Source organism: Strigops habroptila, chromosome 3 (assembly GCF_004027225.2).
Source record: "Strigops habroptila isolate Jane chromosome 3, bStrHab1.2.pri, whole genome shotgun sequence".
In the NCBI taxonomy this organism is placed as follows: domain Eukaryota; kingdom Metazoa; phylum Chordata; class Aves; order Psittaciformes; family Psittacidae; genus Strigops; species Strigops habroptila.
The window spans coordinates 70,110,175-70,136,597 of record NC_044279.2 but is presented as its reverse complement, the minus strand read 5'-3'; the positions used below and the strand labels follow the sequence as shown (position 1 = coordinate 70,136,597).

General features: G+C 42.3%; 1 protein-coding gene across 1 annotated transcript in view; it reads left to right on the top strand.

The window, feature by feature from the left end:
- AKR1D1 (aldo-keto reductase family 1 member D1) overlaps positions 1 to 26,193 on the top strand; it is a 35,798-nt gene extending 9,605 nt beyond the window's left edge. Inside the window, exons 2-9 of the mRNA XM_030480326.1 lie at positions 7,109 to 7,276; positions 11,720 to 11,836; positions 16,249 to 16,326; positions 18,550 to 18,672; positions 20,404 to 20,513; positions 20,986 to 21,151; positions 21,922 to 22,004; positions 26,023 to 26,193. Of these exons, the coding sequence (XP_030336186.1) occupies positions 7,109 to 7,276; positions 11,720 to 11,836; positions 16,249 to 16,326; positions 18,550 to 18,672; positions 20,404 to 20,513; positions 20,986 to 21,151; positions 21,922 to 22,004; positions 26,023 to 26,065 (888 nt within the window). The 3' untranslated portion in view covers positions 26,066 to 26,193. The remainder of the gene's footprint in view (positions 1 to 7,108; positions 7,277 to 11,719; positions 11,837 to 16,248; positions 16,327 to 18,549; positions 18,673 to 20,403; positions 20,514 to 20,985; positions 21,152 to 21,921; positions 22,005 to 26,022) is intronic.
- Positions 26,194 to 26,423: the final 230 nt, after the last annotated feature.

Genomic DNA, 26,423 nt, shown 5'->3' with positions numbered 1-26,423 from the left:
TCTGAATTAACACAACTGAGAGATATGCTTTTTGGCAAGAACATTTAAAGCCCAATTTTCCAGACAAATCTCCATTTTCTAGAACATGCTTGTCTGAGTCCATACGTTAAATACGGCTGTGCACTCCCATGTGTCCCTGATACCCTTCAGTTCTCCAAAGAACAGCGCCAGCGTGTTCTTGCAGCTCATGCAGGAAGCTAACATCTGGGTTGTGTCTTTGGTTGACCTAGGAGGCCACGTTTGTCAAAACTTGAAAACGCTGTGCAGAAAATTCCTCTCTAGGCTTCATTAAAGCCAACTTTTTTTGGTTCAGCTAACTAGGTGGTGGAATTCCCCAAGTTTTACATCTGCCTTTGCAAACACTTCTTCGAACTGGCGCCAGAAACCTCTCCCCTTTAACTCTAGGGAACAAAGTAGAAGGACTACTGGCAACCTTTTCTTCCTCTTGTTATCACATAAGCTGGTGCGTTATCTTCCCCTTGTACCACACACATCCCTGGGATTACATTTCTTGTCTGAATGGTGTTTTGATAGCATCCACCCTTCCAGTTAGATCCGTGCTTTCCAGAGCTGGCCAGATGGCTACTGTGTCCTCCAGCTCTTCAGGAAACTGTCCCAACCCACCCTGCTGGCACTGCAAGCATAGGACCCGGGTGTGCTTGGTTTGCTTTAATCCCTTAGCTGCCAACAGAGAGGCATGGCAGCCCTTCAGTTAGGCTTGCATTAAGTGAATTTGCATCAAGTGAAAAGTGGTGATCCTAAACGGGAGGATTCTTCAATCAAGTGGTAAAAATAATGCCGGCAGCCTCTGCCAGCTACAACAAGAAGGCTTTCCTGAAGACAGATTTGGCTAAATCCTAGAATAACAATGTCACAGGAATTCCAGAAATGCTAAATCTGCAGTTATGCAATCCAATTTCTGTTGCATGGGCAATCAAACCTCATGCTTCAGACCACTGACAGGACATCAGCCTAGAGGAGAAAGGCAGCCCTTGTCCACGGTCATTCATAGTGTGACACAGGGCAGCAAGCATCACCATTCCTTCCATCTTCTCTGAGCCCATTTGCTATCCTCTGCTTTCTAAGGCAATTGACTGCATGACACAAAGCAAAGCTCTGGGCTGGCATAGCAGCTTGTGGCTCTCAGTTGTGCTCTCTGCCTCCGTTCTCAGCTCTACCTGTTTTTGCAGAGATCATTTTGCCGGGTTTTGCTTCCTGGATGGTGGCTGTCAATGCTTCCGGGGGATGAAAGCCAGATTTTCCGGTGTATGAGAGAGGGGGTGTGCTGGCAGTTGCATTTTCCAAGAAAGAGGTGTACAGTACAGCTTCTCCTTTACAAGATTAAACAATTCTAAGAATGTACCCTTGTGTGGCTCATATCCTCTGGCTTTGTAAACTCAACCTGTGCTTTCCTGTAATGCCTTCAGTACATATGTTTTCTGTGCTCTTTTCCTAACGTCTTAAGCCAGCCCCCTTTGCCAGTTTGTCCGGAAAACAGGCAAATGGAAATAAGCATTTGGGCTTCTAGAAACTTGCATAAGAATCTGTGTGTGAGTGCCGAGCTCTGGCAAAGGAGGCTCTGAGTCCAGGAATGTACCTACTTTCTCCTTCCTGTGTTTAGCTGACTAAGATTCCTAAACAACAGCTCCACATCTTAAATTATAGGTTAAGACTGGAGCACTTAGCCCACAGTTTGGATCTCTTGAGTAGTTCAGCTGCAGCTAAATTCAGATTTTTCTAGGAGATGGCCCTGTCTCTACCAACACAACACGCTCTTCGTCCCAGGATCGTTATTCCCAGCTGAGGGACTGGATACCATTGCACTAGCTAGTGCAATGCTGTTTCCTCAGCTCTCATATGCTGCTGAGACTGGTGCAACCCTGTAAAGCTGCATATATATGTGAAATGAGGCAGAACAGAATCTGGAAGCCCAAGTCAGACGGTTTTCCTTTACTGTATGCACTAATAAAGAGTAAATGACAGTAGCGATGTGAAGATGTTTATAAAAGCAGTGCCTGTGTTAGCTGTTCATGTGGTTTTGCAAGATTGCAGTCTACTACTAGTGTGTCCTGTTATCTTTGCCTGTGGAGATAACCAGAATCCCTCTTTATCAGCCAGAAAGCTGATGGAAATTGCTGACCAGAAAAGGATGCTATAGAAAAAGCAGAAGAATTGCAGGGCAGCTGAAATGCGACACTAAATAACAGTAATGAGTAGAACAACTAACAGTGCTAAGCAAATACTGTCCTACTTAAAAGGAAACAATAAAATTCACAGGCATGCCTGCACAAAAAATATTCTCCTGTGGCTGGGTCACATGAAACCATGAGCAAAACTGAAGCTGTATATTTTCTATGGTAGGGAGAAAAGTTTTTAGCAAAATGGGATGTGATAGAAGGTGTCTGGAATAAACATTAAAACATAAAAAGTTCATGGTCTCAAAGGATAAAGAGAGAAGATCCTTTCAGACAGGCAGAACTGATGAAGAATATAGATTTTTCAGACTCATAAAATGTGGTAACTGGCCAGTTGGCTACTTCATCTACCAAGAAGGGGCCAAATTGCTGCTTCCTTTCTTCCAGTGAAGGTGCAAATCTGAGTCTTCTCCCCCTGCCCTTCTGCCAGATTTATTTACAATAGAGCCTGAAGGAAACATACTGGTTTAATAAGTCATGTGTGGTGGTAAATCAGCAGGTTTACAACCTATTGATTGAGTGAATAATTTCATGTTTTGCTTCCTTAAACTCCATGATCTTAAAAATAACCTAGATGATAGTGAAGGAATTATTAGTGATTAAGCAGTTTTTCTTTTATCATAAATCATGTAACAAGTTTAATACCTTTCCTGATTGACTGTAAGAGCACTGAAGATAAAAACCTGACTTAGAGTGTTCAAGTGGTTATAAAATTCCTGTTTTAAAACAGCAGTCCTTGATCAAAGTAGTGTAGTTGCAGGGCACACTGATTAGAAGCTGAAACATTAATTACAGCTAATGATCAAGCATACCTCTTACTTACACTTAAATAAGAAGTGATAAAGAAGCAAAAATTTGTCTTAAGGCCAAAGAGTCCTGAATTACTACTGACAAAGCAGAAAGGTTTATAGCACAGAGATGTTTCAGTACCTCATCTGGCATTAGTGCTGCTCTAAACGTGAGCCCTACTTATTTGGGAATGGTACAAGAATAAAGGCCTACCCGAAATGCATAGAAAACATAGGCAACCATACTTGAGATAACACACACTTGTGAGTATAACCCACAATAAGGAAGAGGAGTAGGAGGTCTGGCTCTCCTGGTAGAATAAAAGTGGCTGTCTCATGGCCAGACAGTCTGGGAGGCACTGCTCCACCAGCTGCTGTGATTGAAGTGTCAACACTTATACAACACTATGAGATGCAAGAGTTATCATATCACAAAATTCTACCTACACTGAAGTAAAAGTTGTTTTTCAGTTAGTAGTCTCTGATCTGGTCACTACTGTAGATTTTGTTTCCTTGAAAGACAGAAGAGATTAAAACTCCTCAGGCTAAACAGTGCGGTTGAGGGGAAAGATTCATGTTTGTACCTTCTCCAATGGAAAGAGAGATGAGCAGTGGTGATCTGAGTCATCCAGCTTTAATATGGTCTGTCAGGAAACAATGGAATAAGATACAACGTTTAAGGCAACACTTCTAAAAAGTGGCAAAACCACAACATGACTAGCCTGTGCAACTCACCAGCACAGTTTACCACAGCCCATTACTGCGGGATTTGGAAGGATTAAATATGTGAGATGCTAGAAATGATAGTTTCTCCATCAGAATGAAAATAAACATATGGTATAAAGTTTCCAGACTTGCAGATGTCCCAGTCCTTCATCTGGGATGGTTCAATAGAGACAGGATTTTCCAAAAACTGTTCCCTAGGTTGTCTTGCATTTTTGTATGAAGCACCTTAGACCAGAATCTGTCAGGACTAATATACCACATCAGATGAAATGAACTAGTGCAAGGAAAACATTTATATTTAATATAAACCCATCTCTGGCCATTGGTAATTAAGGCCCAATCCAAAAAAAAAGCCTCCTTAAGCCCCTAAAGAATAAGATTATTCCTTGAGATGGAGGAGTCTTTCACAAGATTATTTGTACAGATGTGTGTTAGTCTCATGCAAAAGATTAAGAAATAAGTTCAACTGTAACATAAATTAACTGATTCAGCCAAAGGCAACTGCAGTAACTGCAAGCTTTCTCATTTTCCTCTATTCCACTCTCCTCCCAAGTCAGCAATTACGCTGTTTCCCTGTATGTGAGACTCTACCTTTCTTCGCCTATTCCTTCTGCTTTTGTTACTGACCAAACTGGCCCTGGTGTTCGAGGAAAGATGCAACTCAGTAATCAGCTTTTCCTTGCTTGGTGGAGTTTAGTTTACAGCTTCAGGAAACACCTGGGAGTCATGTTCATGCAATCTCCCAAGAGTCCAAAAAGAAGAGAGAGGAAATTCTAGGATCAGGTCCACACCCCATTTTCAGGCTCTTCAACAAAAGGGAAAAAGTAGAAAAACAAAACAAAGAAACCCACAAGTTTTTTCTTTTTTAATCTGTATTAAGATAGTGTGTCACTATACTCTAAATGTTCTGCTTTCATACACTTGAATGATAGAAGTCAAACAGGCTGAAGCAATCTAAAAGTCACGCTGCTTGAAAAATCAGATATCATAGAGAAAACACTGATTACATGTTTTAAAAATATACTTCTCTTTTGGATAACTAGTCATCACTTAGACTTGAGCTCACAGGACCTCTAAGCTGAGCCCTGTTGCTCTGTGCTAGTCAGCCTGAGCTTTGCAACCTCATGCAGCTCACTGCTGAGGCGGAGGTTTGATGTTGCTGTCATCAGTAGTAGGCAGGCTTGTAGTACTCCTGTCAGAGCTTTTTGCCTGCTGCCTTCCCCAGATCCTCCCCTGCAGGTTCAGGCAAGGACAAAGCAGTGAACATGTTGGAGGTTGTCACTGCTCCATGCCTCGCGCTTCTGTAATGCTGCCCAACATGCCCCAAGTGAAAACTAGCCATTGACTGTGCCTCAAAGGCTTTCAGCTGCCATAGTCTTCATTACATCCTACTAACAACTAGGAAAGGGCCCTGGCAGAGGCTAGCCGTGCCTTTGGGAGGCTCCCACAATGAAAGGAGCAAAGCATTCAAACAACTGTTTTGCTGTCTCTCTCAATTAAGCAGACAATATTGCATTGTCACTGCTGTAAATACTTCAGCATGCCAAATTGTGCCGGTTTGCCTCTCAGCCCTCACCCACATCTGTAATAAATCAGGGCAAGTGTGAGCAGCTTTTCATTTTAAGTAACCTTTAGGCACTGTATGCTGGAGCAGAAAGTCTCCTCTGAGCCCAAATAGAAGTTGGTCCAGTCATGTTTGATAGCAGCCTGTCCAGATAGGACACTGAAGAGCAGAGCAAGCAGGCTGGGATATAGTCCCATTGCCCCAGAATAATCTGCCACCAGGTTCTGCGTATTTTTATGCAGAAGTTGAAACACAGGTGTTTGGAGAGGTAAGAGATGGTTAGACTGGATGAACTCCAGCATGAACCTTGTGCATAGCACAGGGACTCAGCTCTGGGACTGAAATACAGAGAGGTTGGCCCCCACATGTCTTCAGCAGTTCTTCATAGATCTTTCTTCCATGAATGTGGAAGGGCAGACCAATGTCCTTAGTTGTTGCAGCATCCTGTGGTGGCTACAGGTTTCACACCTTCTAGTTCAGCAGGTGGTGGAAGAGCAGCAGCTTATTTTATGGCAAACTCCTGGATAGCCAAGCCAGTGGCTGCTGTAAAAGGGAAGCTTGGAGGGAGAGGAGGGACACTGACCTCTGTGGTGAAAAGCGGTACTTCCCACAACATCTATTGCCAGTCCTAATTCTTGTCTTTCCTTAACATCAGCAAAACCAACAAATTTGACATCCTCTCTTCATATCCTGCGTCATCTGCAAGTCTCTGGCACCTGGGGCTTTTTTTAGTGGGAGAAGCAGCGCGGTCTTGGCCTTGCAATTGGAGGTAGCAAAATCCACCTCTTGGTATTTGCTGCTGACAGACAGCAGCACAGCAGAACAGGTTGACTCGCCCTATTTCACTTTTTCTTGAAGTGAATCAGATGTCCCTGTCTCAGCAGAGCAATGCCTACAAAAAGGGTAGGAGAATAGCATTGCAACATGTGGCTGAGAGCTCTTCACCACCACCACTTAGAGCTGCCCTCTCATTATACAAAGTGGGGGAACAATAAGATGTTTTCAGTACAATTTCAGTGATCAGTCAAAAGATTTCAGTTACCAGCCTTATGCTTTTTTGTTTGGCTTGACCTACGTGCATTTTGCCACATTAGCTAATGGAAAATATGACTGTTCTGAAAAGACAAGCTCACTCTGAATTTCAGCAAAGATGAGCAAACAGAAGTGCAGCACACAGTACAAAAATGACACTTGGACTGATTAAGAGGTTTCTTGGGCTCATCTAAAACTGAAGCAGTAACATTACACTAAAGCATCTACTGGTGCTTAGCCATACAGTAAAGCAACTGTCCAGAACTGGGAATAGTAGTAGACGGTGCTGAGCCATCACCCTTCAGATTGTGATGCCACCAATGGTAAGTTGATTTGAGGGGAAAGAAATCAAATCCAAATTCCTGCTCTGCTGAAAGCTCTGCTGGGCCATAAAGTATTCAAACGGCCTCTGATCAGGCAGGTGGTTGACCAGCTCTGCTCAAGCAAAAAGCTCTCTTCCACTTGAGGAAGGGATTTTATCAAATGGTTGTTGTAGGAAAGACCTTGCTCTCTAGATAATAAATTCTGAAATAACTGTCATATCAAATACATTCAATTTTACTTCCTGAGGACTCCAGTACTCTCTCTTTCCCAGACACACAGAAATTTTTCTTTGCTGCTTTTTCCAGTCACTGAAAGTGCACAGCCCATTTTTATTCAGAAGTTGAAACACAGGTGTCTGGGGAGATGAGGGATGGTTAGAACACCAGCATGAACCTTGTTCATATCTCAGGGACTCTATAGCATTAAAGGAGAGGCAGGCAGGAGGCTAAAACTCTTTATTCTTTTTCTTCTACTGTTAGACTCCTAAAGGCTCCTGTTTGGAGTCAGTGAAGATTGCCATTGATACTGGTTACCGCCATATTGACGGTGCCTTTGTCTACTACAATGAGCATGAAGTGGGACAAGCCATCCGGGAGAAGATTGCTGAAGGAAAGATCAAGCGGGAAGACATTTTTTACTGTGGCAAGGTGAGAAGCTGCTTTCAGATTATTTACACTAAATCCATGATTTCTGTGAATGTGCTTTCTTAAGAATGCCAGTGGTTGACATCTGGCATACTTCCAGATCCAACATCCTTTATTTTTCTTTCCTAGCATTACCATAATGCTGCAAAGCTTTACGAGAACTAGATTTGCTGTTAAGCACTGGAATCACTGTTGTTCTCAGTTTAAAGCTCTGTTAGCAATGGAAACCACACAACATCCATTCTGCCTAGTAGCGTAGGTACCTGCAAGTTTAGACCATTGCTACGCTCAGCAGTGCTTCCTAAGCTGTTATTGTCCCATGTGTTTTGCTGGCATGCACATTTATATAGTCAGACACTGAGCCCGATATGGACAATGATCTGGCAAATGAGTTATTTTCTGTTAGAGTAATTCCCCGTACAGGTTTGCCATGATATTGCACAATGAAAGGGGTGGGAGCAAGCAAGTGTCTGTGTACTGGGAGAACAGCAAGTACTTACATTGGTACTATTGCCAGAAAATTACTCATCAAGCTACACCCTTAGTTACTGTATCACCTGTCATTAAAAAGTTCTAGGATGATGAATCAACTTACTTGGAGAGAAGATGTCACCATACTTCTGCTCTAGAGCAACAAGGCCAAAGTAATGCATGAGCTAGTTAATACTTTAAAGTCTTGGCTGTAAGCGTTGATTCTCTCCTAGAAGAATGAAAGCTTTTGTCAGACACTTCCGTCAGACAAGGGATGCTACAACTGCAATGACTAGCCCAGGTATAAGCGAGAAAGCTCATTGTACATTGCAGAATAAAGATCAGATGGCCCCAGAAAATTTTGTCCAGTTTTTAATGGAGTCTATGGCTTCAAGTCCCCCTTCCTGCAGTACTTCTTTGAACATGTCAACGTAATGTATTTACCTTTCTCCTTTCCCAAATAACACATAATCCACAAAAGTTATTCAACAACCTTGGAAATAACTACCAAGGTTGTTGGTTCCTAGGGTGAAAGATACCATGGGATAAAAGGCCCATTTTACTGTGAGCAATTTAGTTAAGCTCTATGATCTGGGAAACTAAGCTTCAGATTGGGTAGCTTACAGACCAAGTGGATTTTCAGCAGCTGTAGACCAATTTCCAAGTACAGCAATTTCCAATCTGTAAAGTATGCAACTCTTTTCCAAGTTCCCTGCTTGGGTCTAGTAGTAAGAACCTTGCCATCCTAAGAAAAGCTTCGTGATCTCAAATTTTCCACCTTTATCAGGGTAGCCTCTCAGTCTCTCATATGCCAAATATGTTGATTTGGATCAGTCTAAATACTTAGTTTCAACTGTTTTATAGTTTCATTACTGCAAATTACTAGCAATATTCCAAATAAAAAACACAGAGTTGTGCCAAAAGGTTAGAACCAGATGTCCTAACAATTTTGAACCTTTTAACTTTCCCAACTGCTTCCCCTGCAGTTTATTTTCCCATATAAACCTCTAGGTTCTGTGAAAGCACATCAATTTGTAAAGTTTCCAAACTTATTTTATTACATTTTTCTATGTTCAGTTGTCTGATCTAATCACTATTTTCCTAGTTGATAATCACTACTTAAACACTGAGCCATCCATGAAACTACGTTTGATTTCTTGATTGTAAGTTCAGTTTTTCCTGCAGATCCTGCAAGCCACAGGGCTGCAACGTGCAGTATCACAACAGTCAGTGCCTGTAGTTCCAGCCTGCCTTGTGACTCTGAGATGGGACATGTGGATTTATCTTTCTGTTGTGTCCTACTTGTGTTTGACAAAACTTCAGGTGCCCGGAGTGATCATTCATTAGAGCATCTCTGTAGTCTTTAAAGGCTTCAAAGGCAGAAGTGGAAAATATTCTGAAACCAATTCAATCCATTGCAATCCAGGATTTTCACAGGTTTCAGTGAACATTTTCACAGCAGTTCTGAACTTACCAGGAGGAATGGGACTGGATATCCCTTGCCTAATGAGCTTTTGTATCTTTAGCTTTATGTACCTCACAAACCTGAGAGTTACAGACAAGTATCAAGCCACTGTTAGATACCTCAGCCACTGATTGGTAACTGACCAATATGAAATGTTGCATCTTCTAGGAAACACGGTAGTTAGAGTAGACCACTCTCAGAAGCAGTATGCACAACAGAAGTTGGCTTTGTCTTCAGCCTTGCTGACCCCAAAAGCACTTGAAATTCCCAAGACCCTTCAGGCTCAAGCCCCTCATGCAGATCTTTCCTTAAGCAAAGATGATGCTTTGGCCTCAACCGGAGGCTGGTCCACTAGCAGGAACTAACAAGAACAGCCTCGCTGAGTGGCAGTGTTACTGGAATAGTGACTTGGTGCATTTGTGCTGCATCTGTCAGTTGAAATCATCAGCACTTGCACTTGGCTCTTACTGCTGGCTGGCTGATCAGGCAGAGCAGCTCAGCATCCAGAAATTTTAGAGGTTTTATATCAACTGCCAACATCTCACTTGGCTTATATTGCAAGACCTTTTTCGTCTCCTCTTTCATCCCAAGATATTTCTTTCATTAAACTAGAAGTAACATTTCCAGGAAATGTGGTGTCCTGAAATGCCAAAGCCAGCTGGCAGCTTTGACTGCTCAAACATCTACATGGGTTCTACTTAGGTAGATAATACAATAACTTGTAAAAGTCATGAAAACAGTTATGAAACTCTTAAGTTTCCATGGTATCTATGTATTAACATAGTACAAATGTTTGCTATTTCTAAAGGCTGTTTCTTTAGAACTTCTGCTGTTCTTTCAAGGGAAGTATATTCACTGGCAAGGACTGAACTCAGTAACACTGGGGTAGAAAGGGAGCTCGGAAAAACTGCTTCTAAACTATCAACATACCTCAGGTTACTAAATTTCCAAAACACAGTAATGAAACAAAATAAACATGAAGAGTATACAGACTCATTTCCTTAGTTATATTCAAGCCCATTTCATTTTACATATAAACTGCTTAAAAAACACCCAGACTGAAGGCTTTCAGGAAATCCCCTGGAACAGCTTAAAACTCTGAGAGCAAGATCTTGGTCCCTTTACCGTAGTACACCTCAGCCTATGTAACCACAATCTAGTGATCATAACATCTTCACACCTTGCAACATACAACTGGGGAAGGTCTGGTATGAATTTCCAGGTGCCAAACCCTGTTTTAGTTTGTCAGCTTAGGGCAGGGTCAAATGTGCTGCGCTCAACACAACTGAGCTTCAAGATAACGCATCCTTGTCTCTGCTGGCAGAACTGAGCAGATTGTTTCCCTGGGAAATAACTATAATATGGCCTAAAAAAAGAACAAACATCTAAATGCTTTAAAGCTCACCTAGGCTATGTCCTTTGATGCCTGTAATCAGTATCTTCCCCTGAAAATGACAATTCAAGCGTTTTGTGCCTCAAGAACCAATTCATTCTACACCTAGGCATGCAGTGACTGTCAGCTTTGGTGGCAGAACTGGTTAGACAATGACCATACCAATAAACTGCTGATTTTTCCAGCCAATAAAGGTGCCAAAAACCTCAACATGATTCCTCATGTCAGTTTCGTGCATTGAAGAAAAGGTAAAATAGCCCAGTTTATTGTGTGCAGACAAATGGCACTTTAAACTTTCCATTGTGTGTTAATTCTGGGTTTTGTTGATTTTAACTACAGCAATCCATTTACAAAGAGCTCTTGGTTACTAATTACCATGCTATGGTTTTTATTCTTACAAGAGATTTGCATCAGCAGAGTTCAGCTAGAGATAGTGCTGAAAGCTCATCAACTAAGCACACTCCATAGCAACATCAGGGCATAACCCTGCAAGGAAGCAGTTGTGATAAAAGAGGTTGAAAAGGCTCTAACTAGTCACACCTGCATTGCAGTAACTAAACATTATACATCTTTCAGTGAGGACCAGGAAATAAATTAAAACTTCCCTAGATCAGGCAGTCACTCAGGCTCCACAACCACAGGAGAAAACCAAAAGATTCTCTTTGTCTCTTTGTGCTGGGTGCTTGGCTGTTCAACAGCTAACTCACATGATCCGAGCTTCTGCCTTCAAGCATAAAACTGACCACAGATTTCTTGTGGGAACAAAGTTTTCCAGTGAAAGCATATGCTTGGAAAGCTCAGAAAACAAAAGGAATCTAAGATCATTGAGCAAGAGTTTGCAATAAACTCAACTCAGAAGATCCTGTGTTGTAATAAACAAATATGCATGTCTTTACTGCGACAGTTGCGGGCAAGGATTTCTGTCTTAACTTCTACACCTGCCAGGATAAGTCCCCTCACCTCACCTTTGCCTTGTGCTGATGTAGACCACAAAGTCTTTGCACTTTGCACAGGCTCTGGCAGAAGGATTAGAGTGTGTGTGTGAGGGGTGGTTCAGCTGGAGGATGCTCACTGTTCCTCCTGGCACCCAGAAAAGAACCTGTGCTTGTTTCCTCAGCTGTGGAATACCTGCCACCCCCCAGAGCTGGTGCGTCCCACGCTGGAGAAAACCCTGAAGATCCTGCAGCTGGACTACGTTGACCTCTACATCATTGAGCTGCCAATGGCTTTCAAGGTAAAAAGAAAAATTGACCAAAGAAAGTGCTTGACTGGCTTCAATCAAGGCCTCCATCTAGCACCTTCCTTGCAACTTCCAGCCCATGTTTAAAATAGCATTTTGGACAGATAATGCTTGATATATACTGCATATGTACATTTCTGTGCACTACCCACACAGGCAGGCTTATAGGTGGTGTGAGAACAGTTACTGACAGCTGTTGCATGGGGTCTGTCCACTGGAAGGACAGTTCTAACTGGGGTTGAACGCTTCCTACATTGACAAATTACTGTAGCTGAATACTGAAGCAGCACATATGTCGTGATCCTGAGCCATGAGGAGGGAGTCACTGATGGAAAGCGGCTATACAAAGCAGTGAAGGGCTATGGGCAAAATTTGGAGGGGGGCAAAGGAAAGGGGAAAAAGCCATCAAGTTGATTTCTTTACTCTGTCCCAAAACCAAATAGTTTCAGTAGTAATAAAGCCACTGGGGAAATTGTAGTTATAATCTTAATCTCCTTAAACTCCAGTGCTCCTCTTGGACAGCTTCAGTAGACTGTTGGTCTACACAGTTGGTTCCAAACACAGGTTGTCCATCTCTCACTCCTAAAAGCTAAAGCCTGATATTCCTTCATACTGCTGGTTCTGGGCAGCTTGTAGCCAAAACCTTTAAACGAAAGGAGCTCACATCAGAATTGTATGCCTCTTTTGCAACGAGCTCTTGCAGGTCCTGAAAGTTTCTGGTTTCATGGGCTTTTGTACCTTGTTTTACAGTTTTCCTCTGCAATTGAATGATATAAAGGCAAACTAAATAATATTGCAGTTAGAAGAATGAGATTCAAAACATATTTAAGTGGTTTTGAACCAATTAAATCCTTTTCTTAGAGAGAATATGGTCAGGCAATTAGATGCTTAATTGTTTCTGAGGGGTATTTAAGCTGTAAACTGGCCTCTTTCTGCAAGAAAGGTAGTTCTTTGGTTATTAGAATTAAACTTTGCTACAGACTCTGAGCTGCCAGAAACACCATGTAGGAAGCAATTTACAAATGAAACAATCACTTCCGACCTACAGTTCTTTCTTCCCCAAGGAAGACCTATCCCATTAAAACCTGTATAGGAGTAACTGGACTCAGATATTAAAACTTTATTTATATGGTCCCATGTATGGAATCCTTTTGGGTACATTTTTAAAGATTTCCCACCACTTGCAATTTCCTGTTTCCCTTTGCTTGTGTTTGTATTCTCTAGTAGTTCATTCTCCCACATAGTGAAGGTCATTGTCTCACAATATAAAAGTATAGACAGCTGGCTTTAAAGTAATGTACATCTGACTCCCTGAGGCCTGTATCAACAATCTGAGCTGTTAAAGGAGTATCAGTCCTAGAGATTCATTCACGTCCCCCATGAGAATAGAGAAAAAAAAGAGTCACTTTCTGCCTGAAAAATAGACATTTTTCTGTACCAAATACAGAAAGAAAAAAACCCCACGCTTTTGCAGTGGTGACAGGTTTTCTTTCTTTGCTTCCTGTCTCTCAAATACACCCATTCTGCATGCGATGCTTGCTTTTGGTGAGTGTGCAGGTGTAACACTAATAAAATCCTGCTCTGCCCTGCTCTGCCCTCATCTGCAAAAGTTGGTGCTTTACTGTCCCCCCAAATGCCTTCCAGCAAAAGCAGTCACTCCTTGAAACCAGTGAAGTACCCAAGACAAAACTTACAGACTCTGAAACCAGTAAGAAACATGCCTCAGCAGAGGCCAGTGATGCGAGCTGTTATAGGGGCTTTAGGCTGAGTGAGAGGAATCTGTTTTCAGAGGACACCACTCAGAGGAGGAAAGCCCCACCATGCCAGCACTTTTGGGTGGATCAAGAATGGCTGACATCTGGGATGACATTATTCACTGACCTACCAACATTAGCCCACACCTCCCTGTATTTTTTCCCTTACTCAGATTCCCCATTCAGGCCTTCCTTCCTTCCTCCATTCAGCCCAGAAGTGCTCAGCCCTTCTACCCTAGCAAAGCAGGTGACCAGCAGGAACAGGTCTCCTCTAGGCCATTATGTGCCCTCTGCTTGGGGAGATCATACCCAGTGGGAGGTTTTGTACGGGTTTCTCCTCAGATGACTGATCCATCATTCAACACTTCAGTCAAATGATCTCCAAGTCCTTCCCAACTAAATTGTTCTGTGATCTAGTGGGAAAGCAGGTATTTTAGCCTTATATTGAACAAGTCTCATCCAAGTATCTTCTTGTCATTTTAAGAGAATAAATCAGAACAGATCAATGGCCTCAATATTTGACTTCCTATTGCCTTCTGTTTATGCAACAGGCATTCACAAGTTGTTAAAATTGCTCTCTTGAGAAAGCCTGCTTGTCAAAGACCATTTTGTGAAAGTGATGGGATGTGCAGACCTGTCTTCCTGCATCTTTGAGGGTGAGGAAATTATTATAATGGGAGCAAGGCTTTTCCTCTCAGAAGTTACCAACTACAGTGTTTTAAATATGCAAGTTGTCTGGTCGCATTTGGAGTGCCTCCAGACTTTGAACATGACATGATACAACATGATCCCTGCATAGTGGCAGTGAAGTATGGTGGTGTCCCACATATTTCAGTGCTCATATGGCAGCATGGTAGGCAGCCACCTTACTTTTAGTCTGAAGTGCGTGGCTGTCTCCAAGGGAACTGTGAGAGAAGAACTGGTGCAGTGTAGTCCATGAGAACCCAAAGCTGAGAAATGTGACCTTTACAAAGACCCAGTAACCACCATCCTGTAACCATCATAAACGCTACCTTTCTCTCAGCATTTTATTCCTCTTTATCCATCTGCGGACAGTTCTTCCATTCAGGAACTCCCTTGTATAAAAAGGTAATTTGGCAGAGAAAATATTGCCTGGAGACTATTGAGCAAGACACCTGTACTTCAACGCCTTGTATAGTCCACTGGAGGCAGGAGGAAGGATTGATCCTTTTGGAAACCTACAATAGCTGCCACCACTTAGCTCAGTCAAGATAGCTTAATCTTCAAGCACTGTTTATCTTGACTTTGTTCACTTTTTAGAACACAAGTGATAGAAATAGAGGAACATGGGGGCATGATACAGCAGCTAATGTAATTGCTGTGTATTGACTACTACAAAAATGATGTTGAACAGAAGTTAATGAGTTAGAAGTGGATCAGAGTAAAAAGGTCTTGAATTCAGACTCACTTCCTGAACTCAGGAGGTTTCTTAACCTAGCTGCTATGCATTGAGCTTGCAGTCCTTGGAGAGTCTGCTAGGATATTGTGGGGATGAGCAGTTGCTTCCATAACACCATGGGGTGGTTTTGTAAATAGGGCTTCTCCACCTCAAGTTATGATGGCAGTTTGTCTTTTAACAGAAAAAAAATTACCCAACAGCCATCTACCTCCTCCTAGTAAAGACTTTATTTTTTTTTCCAGCAAGACACAGCAACAAAGGCAACAAGTTGTCCTTGTGAAATTCATTGAGAAAAAACAGCACACTTGGAGGAGACAGGCTTATGCCTGGAACTTAGACCTTGGCCTCTGAAATCTGAGGCTGTGTTTTTCTTAGGCTCACTTTTCCCATGAAATGCATTGAGTTCGAACTTGACTGAATTTGGAGGCGCCAGTTATGGATCATATTAGTCACAGCTGCATGTTCCCAAGGAGTTACCATGTCAACATCTTCTACCCAGGCCTTTGAAGCGTAGCAGTTTGCAGTCAGATCGAATGTCAAACATCACTAAAGAGTTTTTATGAAAAAAAGGTGAAATTGTGATCAGAAAAAAGGGTGGGGGGAGGTGTTAATGCATTGCCTGCAACAACAGTGAAGTGACCAGCAAGCAAGAGAAAGCTGTGCTCATGAGATATCAGCTCATTACTCACCTCTGAAGCTTTGTTTGTGGGGTATAGAGATACGAAGAAAGAGTTTCTAGTGCCCAAAGAAAGGTGGAGAGTGCACTTGAAAGGTTCACAGCCTGTACTATAGCTACACATGTACTAGTAGAAAAGGGCTCTTGGAAACGGTCCCTCCAACTATCGGGAGGTACACTAAGCTGGTACTCTTCCCAGGTGGCTAAGCAGGATCAGAGGAAGGGCTGGGAAGAAAGGAGGAAAGAAGAGAATACAGGTTGCTACTCTAACCCAGTCCTTTGGAAGGAGACTAGTCCTTTGGATGCCATATCATAAAGTTTATTGAAAAAAAAAGGCCATCCGGGAACTTCTGAGTGTGCACTCATGTGAACTGTATCCAAGGATGATCTAGCAGTTGGGCATGTGGTAAGCCCAGCACAAATGACCTGTTGAACTTTTGGTGTTTCAGAAAACTTGTGATTTTTTTGTTGTTGTTGTTTGCTAGTAGAAACAGAGTCTCTGGAAAAATCTTTGCTTTTTTCCTTTAAAGCATAGAAATGTGGTTTTACTTTTCAGCCTGGAGATGCAATCTACCCAAAAGATGAAAATGGAAAAATTATCTACCATGAGACAGACTTATGTGCCACTTGGGAGGTAAGCAAACACAACATCCATACAGAAATGCTTTAAAACCACAGATCTTCATTCTCAGTTTTCCTTGTGGCCTTCATCAATAATGCTGAGACATATTGACAAGGCAAATGGATCAAAATCTACTAGGCCCATGGATAAATTTTACTGCCTTAAAAGTATGGGTGTTGGTTCTTACCATTGCTTAATCATTTTCATAACAAAATAAAGCATTGAAAGAAAGAATGTGGATGTCAGATATTTCAACAGAGTGCACTCTACATTCACTAGTTGAGGTATCTGTCTCCTCTATCAAATCTTTACAGAAGGAGAAAGTCACTAAGAAGTGACTAGATTCTCCTCAAGAAAAGGAAGCTTTTCACCTTCAAGAAAAAAAAGATTTTGCCCTAAAGCTCACCATGAAAAAAACAAACCCAAAATGCACAAAAAACACCTAACAACAAAACCTAAACCCCTTGCCATCAGAAGAAGTTCACTCACTTCTAAATTCAATTATCAAATGAGAACACAAGGTTTTTCTGCTAAGAAAACTTGGAGGGGAGTAGCATTTGCCTGAAAGATTGCATCCTAAATTCATCTGTGCTGCACTCTATTCCTATAACCAGATGTCTCCTTAAGCCTACTGCCACTTGGCTTCAGAATCTCGGGTGAGGCAGAGAGTTAAATTAGTAACCTCCTCACATTCCTGCCTTTCGAAGCCTTTGATTCACTTTAACTCATGGCCAAAGCTGGTCAGGTCTCCATCTGCACCAGGCCCGCTTCAAAAGCATCACGAATTCAGACCAGTACACATCAAGAGAGGTAACATGGGCTACTGCACACTCCACTTCAGCTTGCACCATCCAGTGCTGGACAGTTATGTCCCAGTTTAGCTGTACTTGATGTGCAGTAGATAAAGATGGAGAATGGTGAATTTCTGAGTGAAAGTTCAGAGAGGGAGAGTGCCAGGGGCAGGCTTGGGCTTTCCCCTGGCAGCTGAGCCACCCAGGCTGCATCTCAGGGGGAATGGGGACTTCCACATTAGCTGTTTATGTTACCCTTAACTTTGGCTGGTGCAGTTCATTCCTCTCTTTCAAAGGCTAGTTGCTCAAATGTTGAAAGCAACAGTTGTTCGGACACTGTTATGTTTTTATCTTCAAGCTAGTGCTTATTGTAAAGAATATATTGTAGCAGGCTGCTCTCTTCAGCTAATAAGCCAAGAGAAAAATAGGCAGTGGTGAGTGCCTGCAAGTAACAGCATCAATCTAAATAAAACTGGCTAAACCCAATCCAGACAATTTCACTCTCTCAGTATGGTGCTAGCAGGCGAAAATGGCTCCAGATGACTGTATTTGCTGACTTGTCACTGAGTGATACAAAGCATATGAGGCCAAGTAGAGGTCATCAAATACATGGTGCCTCTTACCTCCCTGCTTTCAGCTCCTGTGAGACAGAAAGGAATAACAAAACCGGCAGGAGGGGCATCCAGCTCCATGGTGGGGTCTGCTCTGTCTCAAACAGTCACTGAATTATTTGTGTGCAGACTTTCCGGGAGCAAAGTGGGAGACCATAGGAAAGGAACCTCTTTCCCCTTAACAACCCAGCGGATGAAGCTGATGAAGACCAGGGCATGTGTTCATATCCAGTATTCGCAAGGCTATTACAATTTGTCTGAAGTGCAGAATATCTAGAATTCCTCTCTCCCTTTAATTTTTTTTTTCCCCTCTCTACTACTTTATACTGTACTGAAATTTTCTGTGCTGGTTTTGTGATGTGCCTTGCCATATATTTAGGGGATTTCACTGGATAGAGACTTCGTATGAAAAACTGTTGTACAATCAAAAGGAATAAATTGACTTATCAGGAAAGTAATCTGTTTCGTTCATTCTCCCTTCTCCAGCTTTGAGGCAATGCTAAAGCAGCATAAAGTAAGAAAACTCTTTGAAAGCAGATGTCTGGCACTTACCTACCCGTATCTCAGATTAATCTTTCTACTCTCCAAACAAATTTTACCTTTACAGGAGGTATAAAATATTAGGGTTTGGCCTGGAAACAGGTCTACCTGGGAACAGCATTTAGAATAGCAGGACGGTACCAGCCCTTATGGTAACAGAGCAGTTAGATCTGCTGCAGCAAAGGTTTGCCTGGAGTCTCAAGGATGGTCTATATTCCACCTATCTCTAAAACATATGCTCCAAGGAATCAAGCCAACATGTAGGACTACACTGGTCTTTGCTTTCTTTGCAGGCTATGGAAGCATGTAAAGATGCAGGCTTGGCAAAGTCTATTGGAGTATCCAATTTCAATCGCAGGCAGCTGGAGATGATCCTGAACAAGCCAGGACTTAAGTACAAACCTGTCAGCAACCAGGTATGACTGCAAGCCAAGGGCAGTGCCTGCCATTGTGCTGCTGCCCTGTAGGGAATGCAGAGGTACACACAGCCTAAGCCGCCATGTGCAGAAAGGTGACATACACTTTGCCACAGATGCTGCCCTCCATACCGTCACCCTTTCATTTCTAGCTTGAAAAGTATTATTCATCCAATCTAGGTTAAAGATAAATATGTGAAGGTGCTGAAACAATCGCTCTCCTCTGTTCCTGCTCCAGGACTATTAAACTGGTGCCTTTGTGCCAAAGCTCCACAACAAGGTTGAATTCTGAGCCAATGCAGATCTTAAATCACTTCTATGTATCTTACTTCAAGTCCAAAAAATTCCCAAGACAAACCATTCAGAGCTAACCAGTCCTCAAGAAGCCATGTCTACCTCAGCTGACAGCAAACCATCCTGAGTCACTCTAAGCTTCTCAACTTTCAAAGCCATTAGAAGTAACTCCTAAAGTCCCTGTACTTGCTCTCTTGTGCCTTTCCTGTAAGACATTAGTAAGAGCTAGAGAAAAAATGAAATTAAAGCAGAGACCTCATTAAGCAACTGATGTGAGCTGAACAAGCCCATGAAGATGGCAGCCATGTTCAAGTTAAATTACAGCAGCAGGGCTCAGAGGAGGCTGTAAGTGGCAGTGACCCATCTGAATGCCCAATACCTTTGGCTCTGGCATTTGGCAGGTCACTGCATTTCCTAGAAATCACTGGGAAGCTCTTCTGACTCATCTGGCACAAATGAATATCCACATTAGCAGTATCAGAGAAGAGGCCAGAGACCAACTGGGACCAACTTCCCACTCTCAGCACGTGGCCTGGAGAGCTGGGATTGACTTGAGACAGGGCAGGGACGCTGGCCATGGCCTTCATTTCTGTCTTTGGCCTGCAGGGAAAGGCAGCCTGTGAGAGGAGGAAATTACAGCACCCTTCACTGGTATTAACATGCCCAGCTGGTGTAAAATGTAATTGCCGTGTCTGGCATGCCCCTAAGACCGCACTGAGCATTGCTGGTGCTTCCTGGGTCAAGGAAAAGCAGGAAAAAAATTAAGCCCGGCTTAGGGCAGCTAGCTAGCAAGCAAGCATAGATGTGCCAACTAGCTTCAGACAGCCTGCAAACAGTGGTTGCATTGTCACCTTGTAGACACTCCTTTCCCAGAGACTGAGAACACAGCCAGAAAATCCATGCCTGTAAGGCAACAGTATTTGCCATGTGGGAGGGCAAAGCTTGTAACAAAGTCATAACCGTTACGGAATATCTCAGCTTTTACATATCCCCCCATCACCTTTCTATCTGGAACAGCTTATGCCAACACTTCCCCTAACACCAACATCAGATTAGTCATCCTGAATGTAAGAGGTAGAGAAACAAAGATCTGGCCCACATGAGACAGGTTGCCTTCTCAACCTACTTCTCTAGTGAGCCTCCCTCACCTCCATCCCCCCCAGCTATTGCAACCTTTCCACAAAGGGCCAATAAAAATTCCTTGCAGCCAACTTACAATCACAAACGTTGATCTGCTGTCCAGCAAAACCCAAAAAAACCCCATAACCCAGCAAGGTACAATTAGAGCAGTAATCACAGATTGAGTTTCCCTATTCCTTAACATGTATCCTTTCCTGAGAGGATCACCTGGTCTGTAGCTCTCATAAATACTGGGACACCATTTGCTTCTGTATCTGGTGCTGTTGATTACTCATTCTTTCTACATTACTCTTGTAGGTCGAATGCCATCCCTATTTCACCCAGCCCAAACTCTTAGAATTTTGCAGACAACATGACATTGTTATTGTTGGGTACAGCCCATTGGGAACATCCAGGGATGAAACATGGTAAGTCCCCGTGTTAGTTTCTAATAGAAGGACAATAATCAGGAAAAGAATAATAGTTCTCCACTGCTGGGTCTCTGTGCAAAATAACTTCGTCCTCATTTTTCAAAGTAGTTTTGAATTTCAGTGTCCAAATATTACTGTTGTGAATGTAAACTTGCAAAACTTCTGCTGTATGCTGTTATCAAAAAATGCCAGGTGCCTGTACAGGAGGTTGCCTTAGGTCTTCTCTAACAGAAAGCAAGTGTCTAACTGGGAACCTTGAGGCTTAAGTGAGGAAATAGAATCTAAGTCGATGTTAGGACATTACATATGAAGTTGCCTTTGACAGCCCTCCAATTTAAATGCCAGAGCTTTTTGCCCATCTTGCATATTACTTGTCAAAAAGGTGCAGCATTTTGTCCACAAGAAAGTAAATGCCTCTATGTTTTGACATTAAAGTTTTTTATTCCCCCCCCCCCCAACTGTCTTCCAGGGTAAATGTGTCTTCCCCTCCTTTACTGAAGGATCCTGTGTTGAATGCCATTGGCAAAAAGTACAAGAAGACAGCTGCGCAGGTTGTTTTGCGTTTCAGCATCCAGAGAGGGGTGGTGGTAATCCCAAAAAGCTTCAATCCACAACGCATCAGAGAGAATTTCCAGGTAAATTGGTATTTCAGTGGTGCATGGATGAATCCACTTACATTGGCTTAGCCCTTACAGAAGGTGATTTCCTCATTTCTTTCTGTAGGCTTAACCAATGTCAAGCTTTGCCACATTTGATGCTTTTTGTCCCCATCACTTAATGGTACCATGCTATGACAGTAATTGAGCAAAGTAGAGAGCAAATTTTGGTGTCTTTTAACCCTCTGGAGTAGCTAAAGTTCCAGCTGGTGGTGTATCTCAGAGCACCAGTTACTGCAATGAGCAGCACAGGTGAGTTGCAGTAATTCAGCAGATCAGCAGACTAAGGTTGCTGGCTGTAGGTGTTCAGTAATGACTGAGTTGTTCTGCCCAATCTTCAGGTATGGGGCAGCTATGTTAGGGAAGGGTTGCTGCATACAGGTGTGCCAGAAAGGCTCATAACCACACCACCAGAAAGCATCTGGCTTGACCACTACACTCGAAAAAGATGAAGAATTCATTCCTGTCACCCTGCAGTATTCAGTACCCACACTGCTCCCCACTTTCCCTGCCAATGTATTTCTTTCTGGTGATGCAGTGTTTGCCAGACTACCTTTCTCTTCTTGCAAGAGTGTAAGCAAATCGGACTGGACTTATTCATGTTCTCAAGACTTTCCTATAAATGCAAGCAAGTATGGATTTATAGGGGAGAGAGGGAGGAAGGGGCATTGTACTTCTGAAATCTGGAACATATGAATGTTGATTATGACAAGAAATGCAAACTTATTCCTAACATCTCCTTCCATTAGATCTTTGACTTCTCCCTCACTGAAAAAGAGATGAAAGAAATTGAAGCCCTGAACAAAAACGTTCGTTATGTGGAACTGCTAATGTAAGTCCAGGAGGAATCCTAGATCCTCACAGAACATGCCTGTCTTTTCAGAGGATTAAAAATAAAAATCACTTCCTTTTAAAATAAGGTTGTTTATATAAAAACAAACAAACAAAAAAAAAAAACAACCCAAAAAAACCCCCCCCAAACCCCCCCCAAAAAAAAACCAAAAAAAAAAAAAAACCCAAAAAAACCCCCCCAAAAAAAAAGCAACAAACCAAAGTAAGGCTTAAATGTGGGAGGTCTTTAATGCAGCCATAATATGCTCCTGGAGCCATTGCAAAAATAAGCATGCAATACTTGCTTACAGCTCATGTGTCAAAAGCCCACCTAGTAGAAAGTGACTGTATCTGGCCATTCCATAGAATCATGGAATAGTAAGGGTTGGAAAGGACCTTAAGATCACCTAGTTCCAACCCCCCTGCCATGGGCAGGGACACCTCGCTCTAAACTGTGCCGCCCAAGGCTCTGTCCAACCTGGCATTGAACACCGCCGGGGATGGAGCATTCACGACTTCCTTGGGCAACCCATTCCAGTGCCTCACGACCCTCACTGTAAAGAACTTCTTCCTTATATCTAACCTAAACTTCTCCTGTTTAAGTTTGAAGCCACTACTCCTTGTCCTACCACATCTCCGATCCAGCTCCTTAAACACTTGCTGGTGTGTGTTGGAATGACAGTCTCAGCCACTGACGAAGTGTAGCATTACCCCTGTCTAGCAGTGTGGATATCAGAGCTGAAATTCAAATAGGAGCACTTTCTTGTCTTTCCCCTCCTTCTCACCTTCACTTTCAGTGCTCAGCAAGCCATGTTGCTGCTTGAGTACAATGCTTTATAGATTGTAAGCCTGGTGTTTCCAGAGGCAACTTGTCCTAAACTTGTCAAAAATGAAGAACACTGCTACAGATAGCCACAGAGTTAATTTAGGGAGACTCTGCTCCTTCTCACCTAATACTTTGGCCAGAGCATCAGAATTTGCCTACACAATTTTATCATTAAAGACAATACATTTTAGTGACCACAAGTGGTCAGAAACTTTGTTTCAGCCTTTCCTCTGACACCATCTTCTTCAGCAATCTCCCTTTCCTGTTGTCATGTTGAGTTGTACCTTTTATATAGAAAGCAGAAAACTATGCAGCTTGTTTGACTGCTAGATGACTTCCCAATTATCCCTGAGAACTAACAAGGCTTGATCTCTTGCTGTTTGTGATCTAAAGCTTACTACCCAATGTAGTTTTGCTTCAGCATCCCAGAAGGCTAAGTCTGACCCAACACTTCCTCTTCCAGAGAATGAGTCCATTTGTTTTTCCTTCAGCTCAAGAGCATCTAAAGTTTATGACCAAACTTTATGCTTTCTCCTTTTCAGGGCATTCAATGTGTAACCAAATGTTAGAGATTCGTTTCCATGCATTTCTCTTGGATTATCACTGTCTTGACAAACTGTAGTATGCTCAAGCACTAAAAATAATGAAAAGCAGGATAGCAGCATCAATAGCACTCTAAAATGTAGACCATTGCTCAAAAGAGGAGGGAAATGTTGCAAAGGAACAAATAAACCACTTACTGTGCTGTTACATATGATAGGAAAAATGAACTAAGTTAAAAGCATCATAATGGAGTTAGTCTTTCACATTTAAGCTTAGCCAGGTGCTCTGAAGCTTTAGTTTCTTAAAACTCAAAATAGCCTTCCATCAATTAGCAGCACTTTGGTTCCAGAAGGCTTCTTACAAATGGCCTAGCAGATTGTTATGTGTGTTTTGGTATTTGAAATGGTTTGTTTTTTCATAGCTAAGTTAAGCTATAAACACCATTTAAATTTTTAGTGGGTATACACACAAAATGTAACCTTGGTACAAATCCAAGAGCCTTTTTTTCAGAAGCAAAATTAAAGGATGTAAATGCCCACAAGAGAAGAACTTTCTAAGCCACCAATCAAAAATCCTAATAAGCTAAATGCTTTACTTTGTTAGCCTTAATTTGATCATGGGAGGCCACTGAGGACAAGGCAAAAAAGAGGCATAAGATTGACATTGCCAGCTCTATTTTTCAAAGGAGTGCCATGTTTGGGGAAAATGCTTAAATACAGTCTGACCTCAACTGTGAAAAATGCCTTCTTAGAAAAGTGATGTTGCCATGCAAGGAGCAGCTAAACATGTATCTGCCCACTATGTCTTCTCACACAACAGTGTCTGCAATTGACACTGCAACAGATGAGTTACCAGCCTAAGAAAATTTCTTATTTCATCCAGAAATATGTATCTGAAAAGTCAAACCATCATACAAAAGGAATTCTGGTTAGTCAACTTTGTGCAAAACCTTCAGCTGCTGTGATGCAAATGCCAGCAGGAATGGAAAAAACTAGCTTTTCCTCTGGCTCTTCCAGTTATCAGCTACCATGGGTACTGTGTGAAAATCAGTTGTTTGATGGTGTGGGTAAGCCCATATGAACAGGATCTTGCAGTCATAAGGAATAAGTTAGCAAGTCAAGCATTGAGCAGAAAATGAAGGTTTTGTAAAAATATGAGTACTTCAGGAAGTGCCAGTCTGAAATGATTTCTTCTCCCCCTTGGAGCAATCCAGAAGTATTGTGCTGGGCAATTTTTGCATTAATCCATCTGCTTATCTTGTGCTCCTGGTCTCTGCTATGGATATTCTTCCTTATCAGTTACTCCAAGCTGCATTGACTCCTCTGAGTGCATCATTTTCACTCAAAGGACTCAGACCATTGAACATGTGAGATCTGATTAGCAAGTATGCTCCATAGATGGAAAGTAGAGATTATGATATTGGCAACTCAGGCTTTGTCAACTTACATTGAAACCAAACAAGAAAAGTGTTGTGGCTTGTTTTTTTGAACCAGCTCAATCTGTTAATGCATAAACACTTCAGCTTGGCTGAATATTGAAATGAAATGTTTTGACACAACCAATTCAAAATGTTTGATGTCTTCCAGTTAGTTAACTTCAATATTGTGAAATGTATCCTTCCCAAACTCTAATGATCCACAGCTGGGATAAATGCCAGTAATTGTTGTGCTCTGCTGTAAGGCAAAGCAGCCAGCTGTCATGGTACACCTGAGAATGCTCTTCAGACATTTTTGCTTTTGCTAATGGAAAGTGTTTGTCAAGCCAGAGCTTATGGTTTAGCATCATCTTCTCGAAAAAACAAGAAAACACACAACAAAACGCAACCACCTCCTCTCAAGTCTGCCAGTAATGGGCAAACTGTGTTGTTTTTTTCCACCTGCAGTTGACTCTGGGAATTTTATTCTTGCCTTTTATCGTGATCCTAGATCACGCATCTTCCCTGGGCATGCAGTTTTTAGAGTGAAGCCTGAAGCATCTCCACCTTAGGGTTGCTCATGGCTGCATGCTACCATTCTCGCCTAAACTGGGTCACCCCAAAGCTGTTTTGTAAATTCTCTGCCACTGGTGCTATTAACCTGGCAGAACATCTACATCTAGGCTGAGCTAGAGTACCACCAGACCTAGCGAAGATATGGCAGCCACTCTGAGAAATGCAGCATATCAGACCCAGACCTGTTCATGCCAGTTCTAAGTGCATAAGCCAAAGTAGTAGTCTGATGTCTCCACCTCTCCTTCAAATATAGCCCTTATTTCTGAGGATCTTTCTAGACATCTGAAAGAATGAACAAAGAAGTCTTCCCCTTCCACAATGCACACAGAGTGAAGCTAAAACGCTTTACTAAGCAGAGTTAAATCCACTGAGTTAACTAGCAAGAATAGCTGACGTCCAAACTACTGTTGTTTTTTCCCATCTGTCCTTAAGGTCTGCAGGCCTGAAAAATGGTCCTTCATTGTCCTTAACGCACAGGTTCGCTTCCCTGCAGAGAAGATCATTCAGAGCAGCCAGTTTCTGAATAAGCAGAAAAGCCTTCCATGAAGGCCACCTACATATTGCAAGGAAAAGGTTTGCCAGGCACAGGACAGCTGCATCAGTGATGTGCTATCCCACTTCAACCAAGCAGCTCATTTGTTCAATCTCATTTATCCACAGGTGGCGTGACCATCCAGAGTATCCCTTCAGCGATGAATACTGAAAACAAGGTGCACCTGGGCAGTTTCCAAACTTGGTGCCACTGGGCGTTGCTGAAAGAGACCCAATGTTTGGTGCTTTGACTTCATGGGAGACTGTTAAAATCAGCATTAAAAACATGACATTTACTTCCTCTTGTCTTGTCCGTCTGTTATTGCTACTGAAGGGCATATCTATTCAACCTATTGAATCTCCATTTTTGGCTTAGGAGGCTTTACCTCTGAGATTGAAGCTTCAAAACTGACAGCTGATGAAACTGAAGACTTTCCTTGAAAACAGGCTTACTAGTTCAAACCAAATAATTTTCACTCAATGGCACATTCTTTGCTGAATTTGAAACAAGAATATCTGCTTCAGTAGAT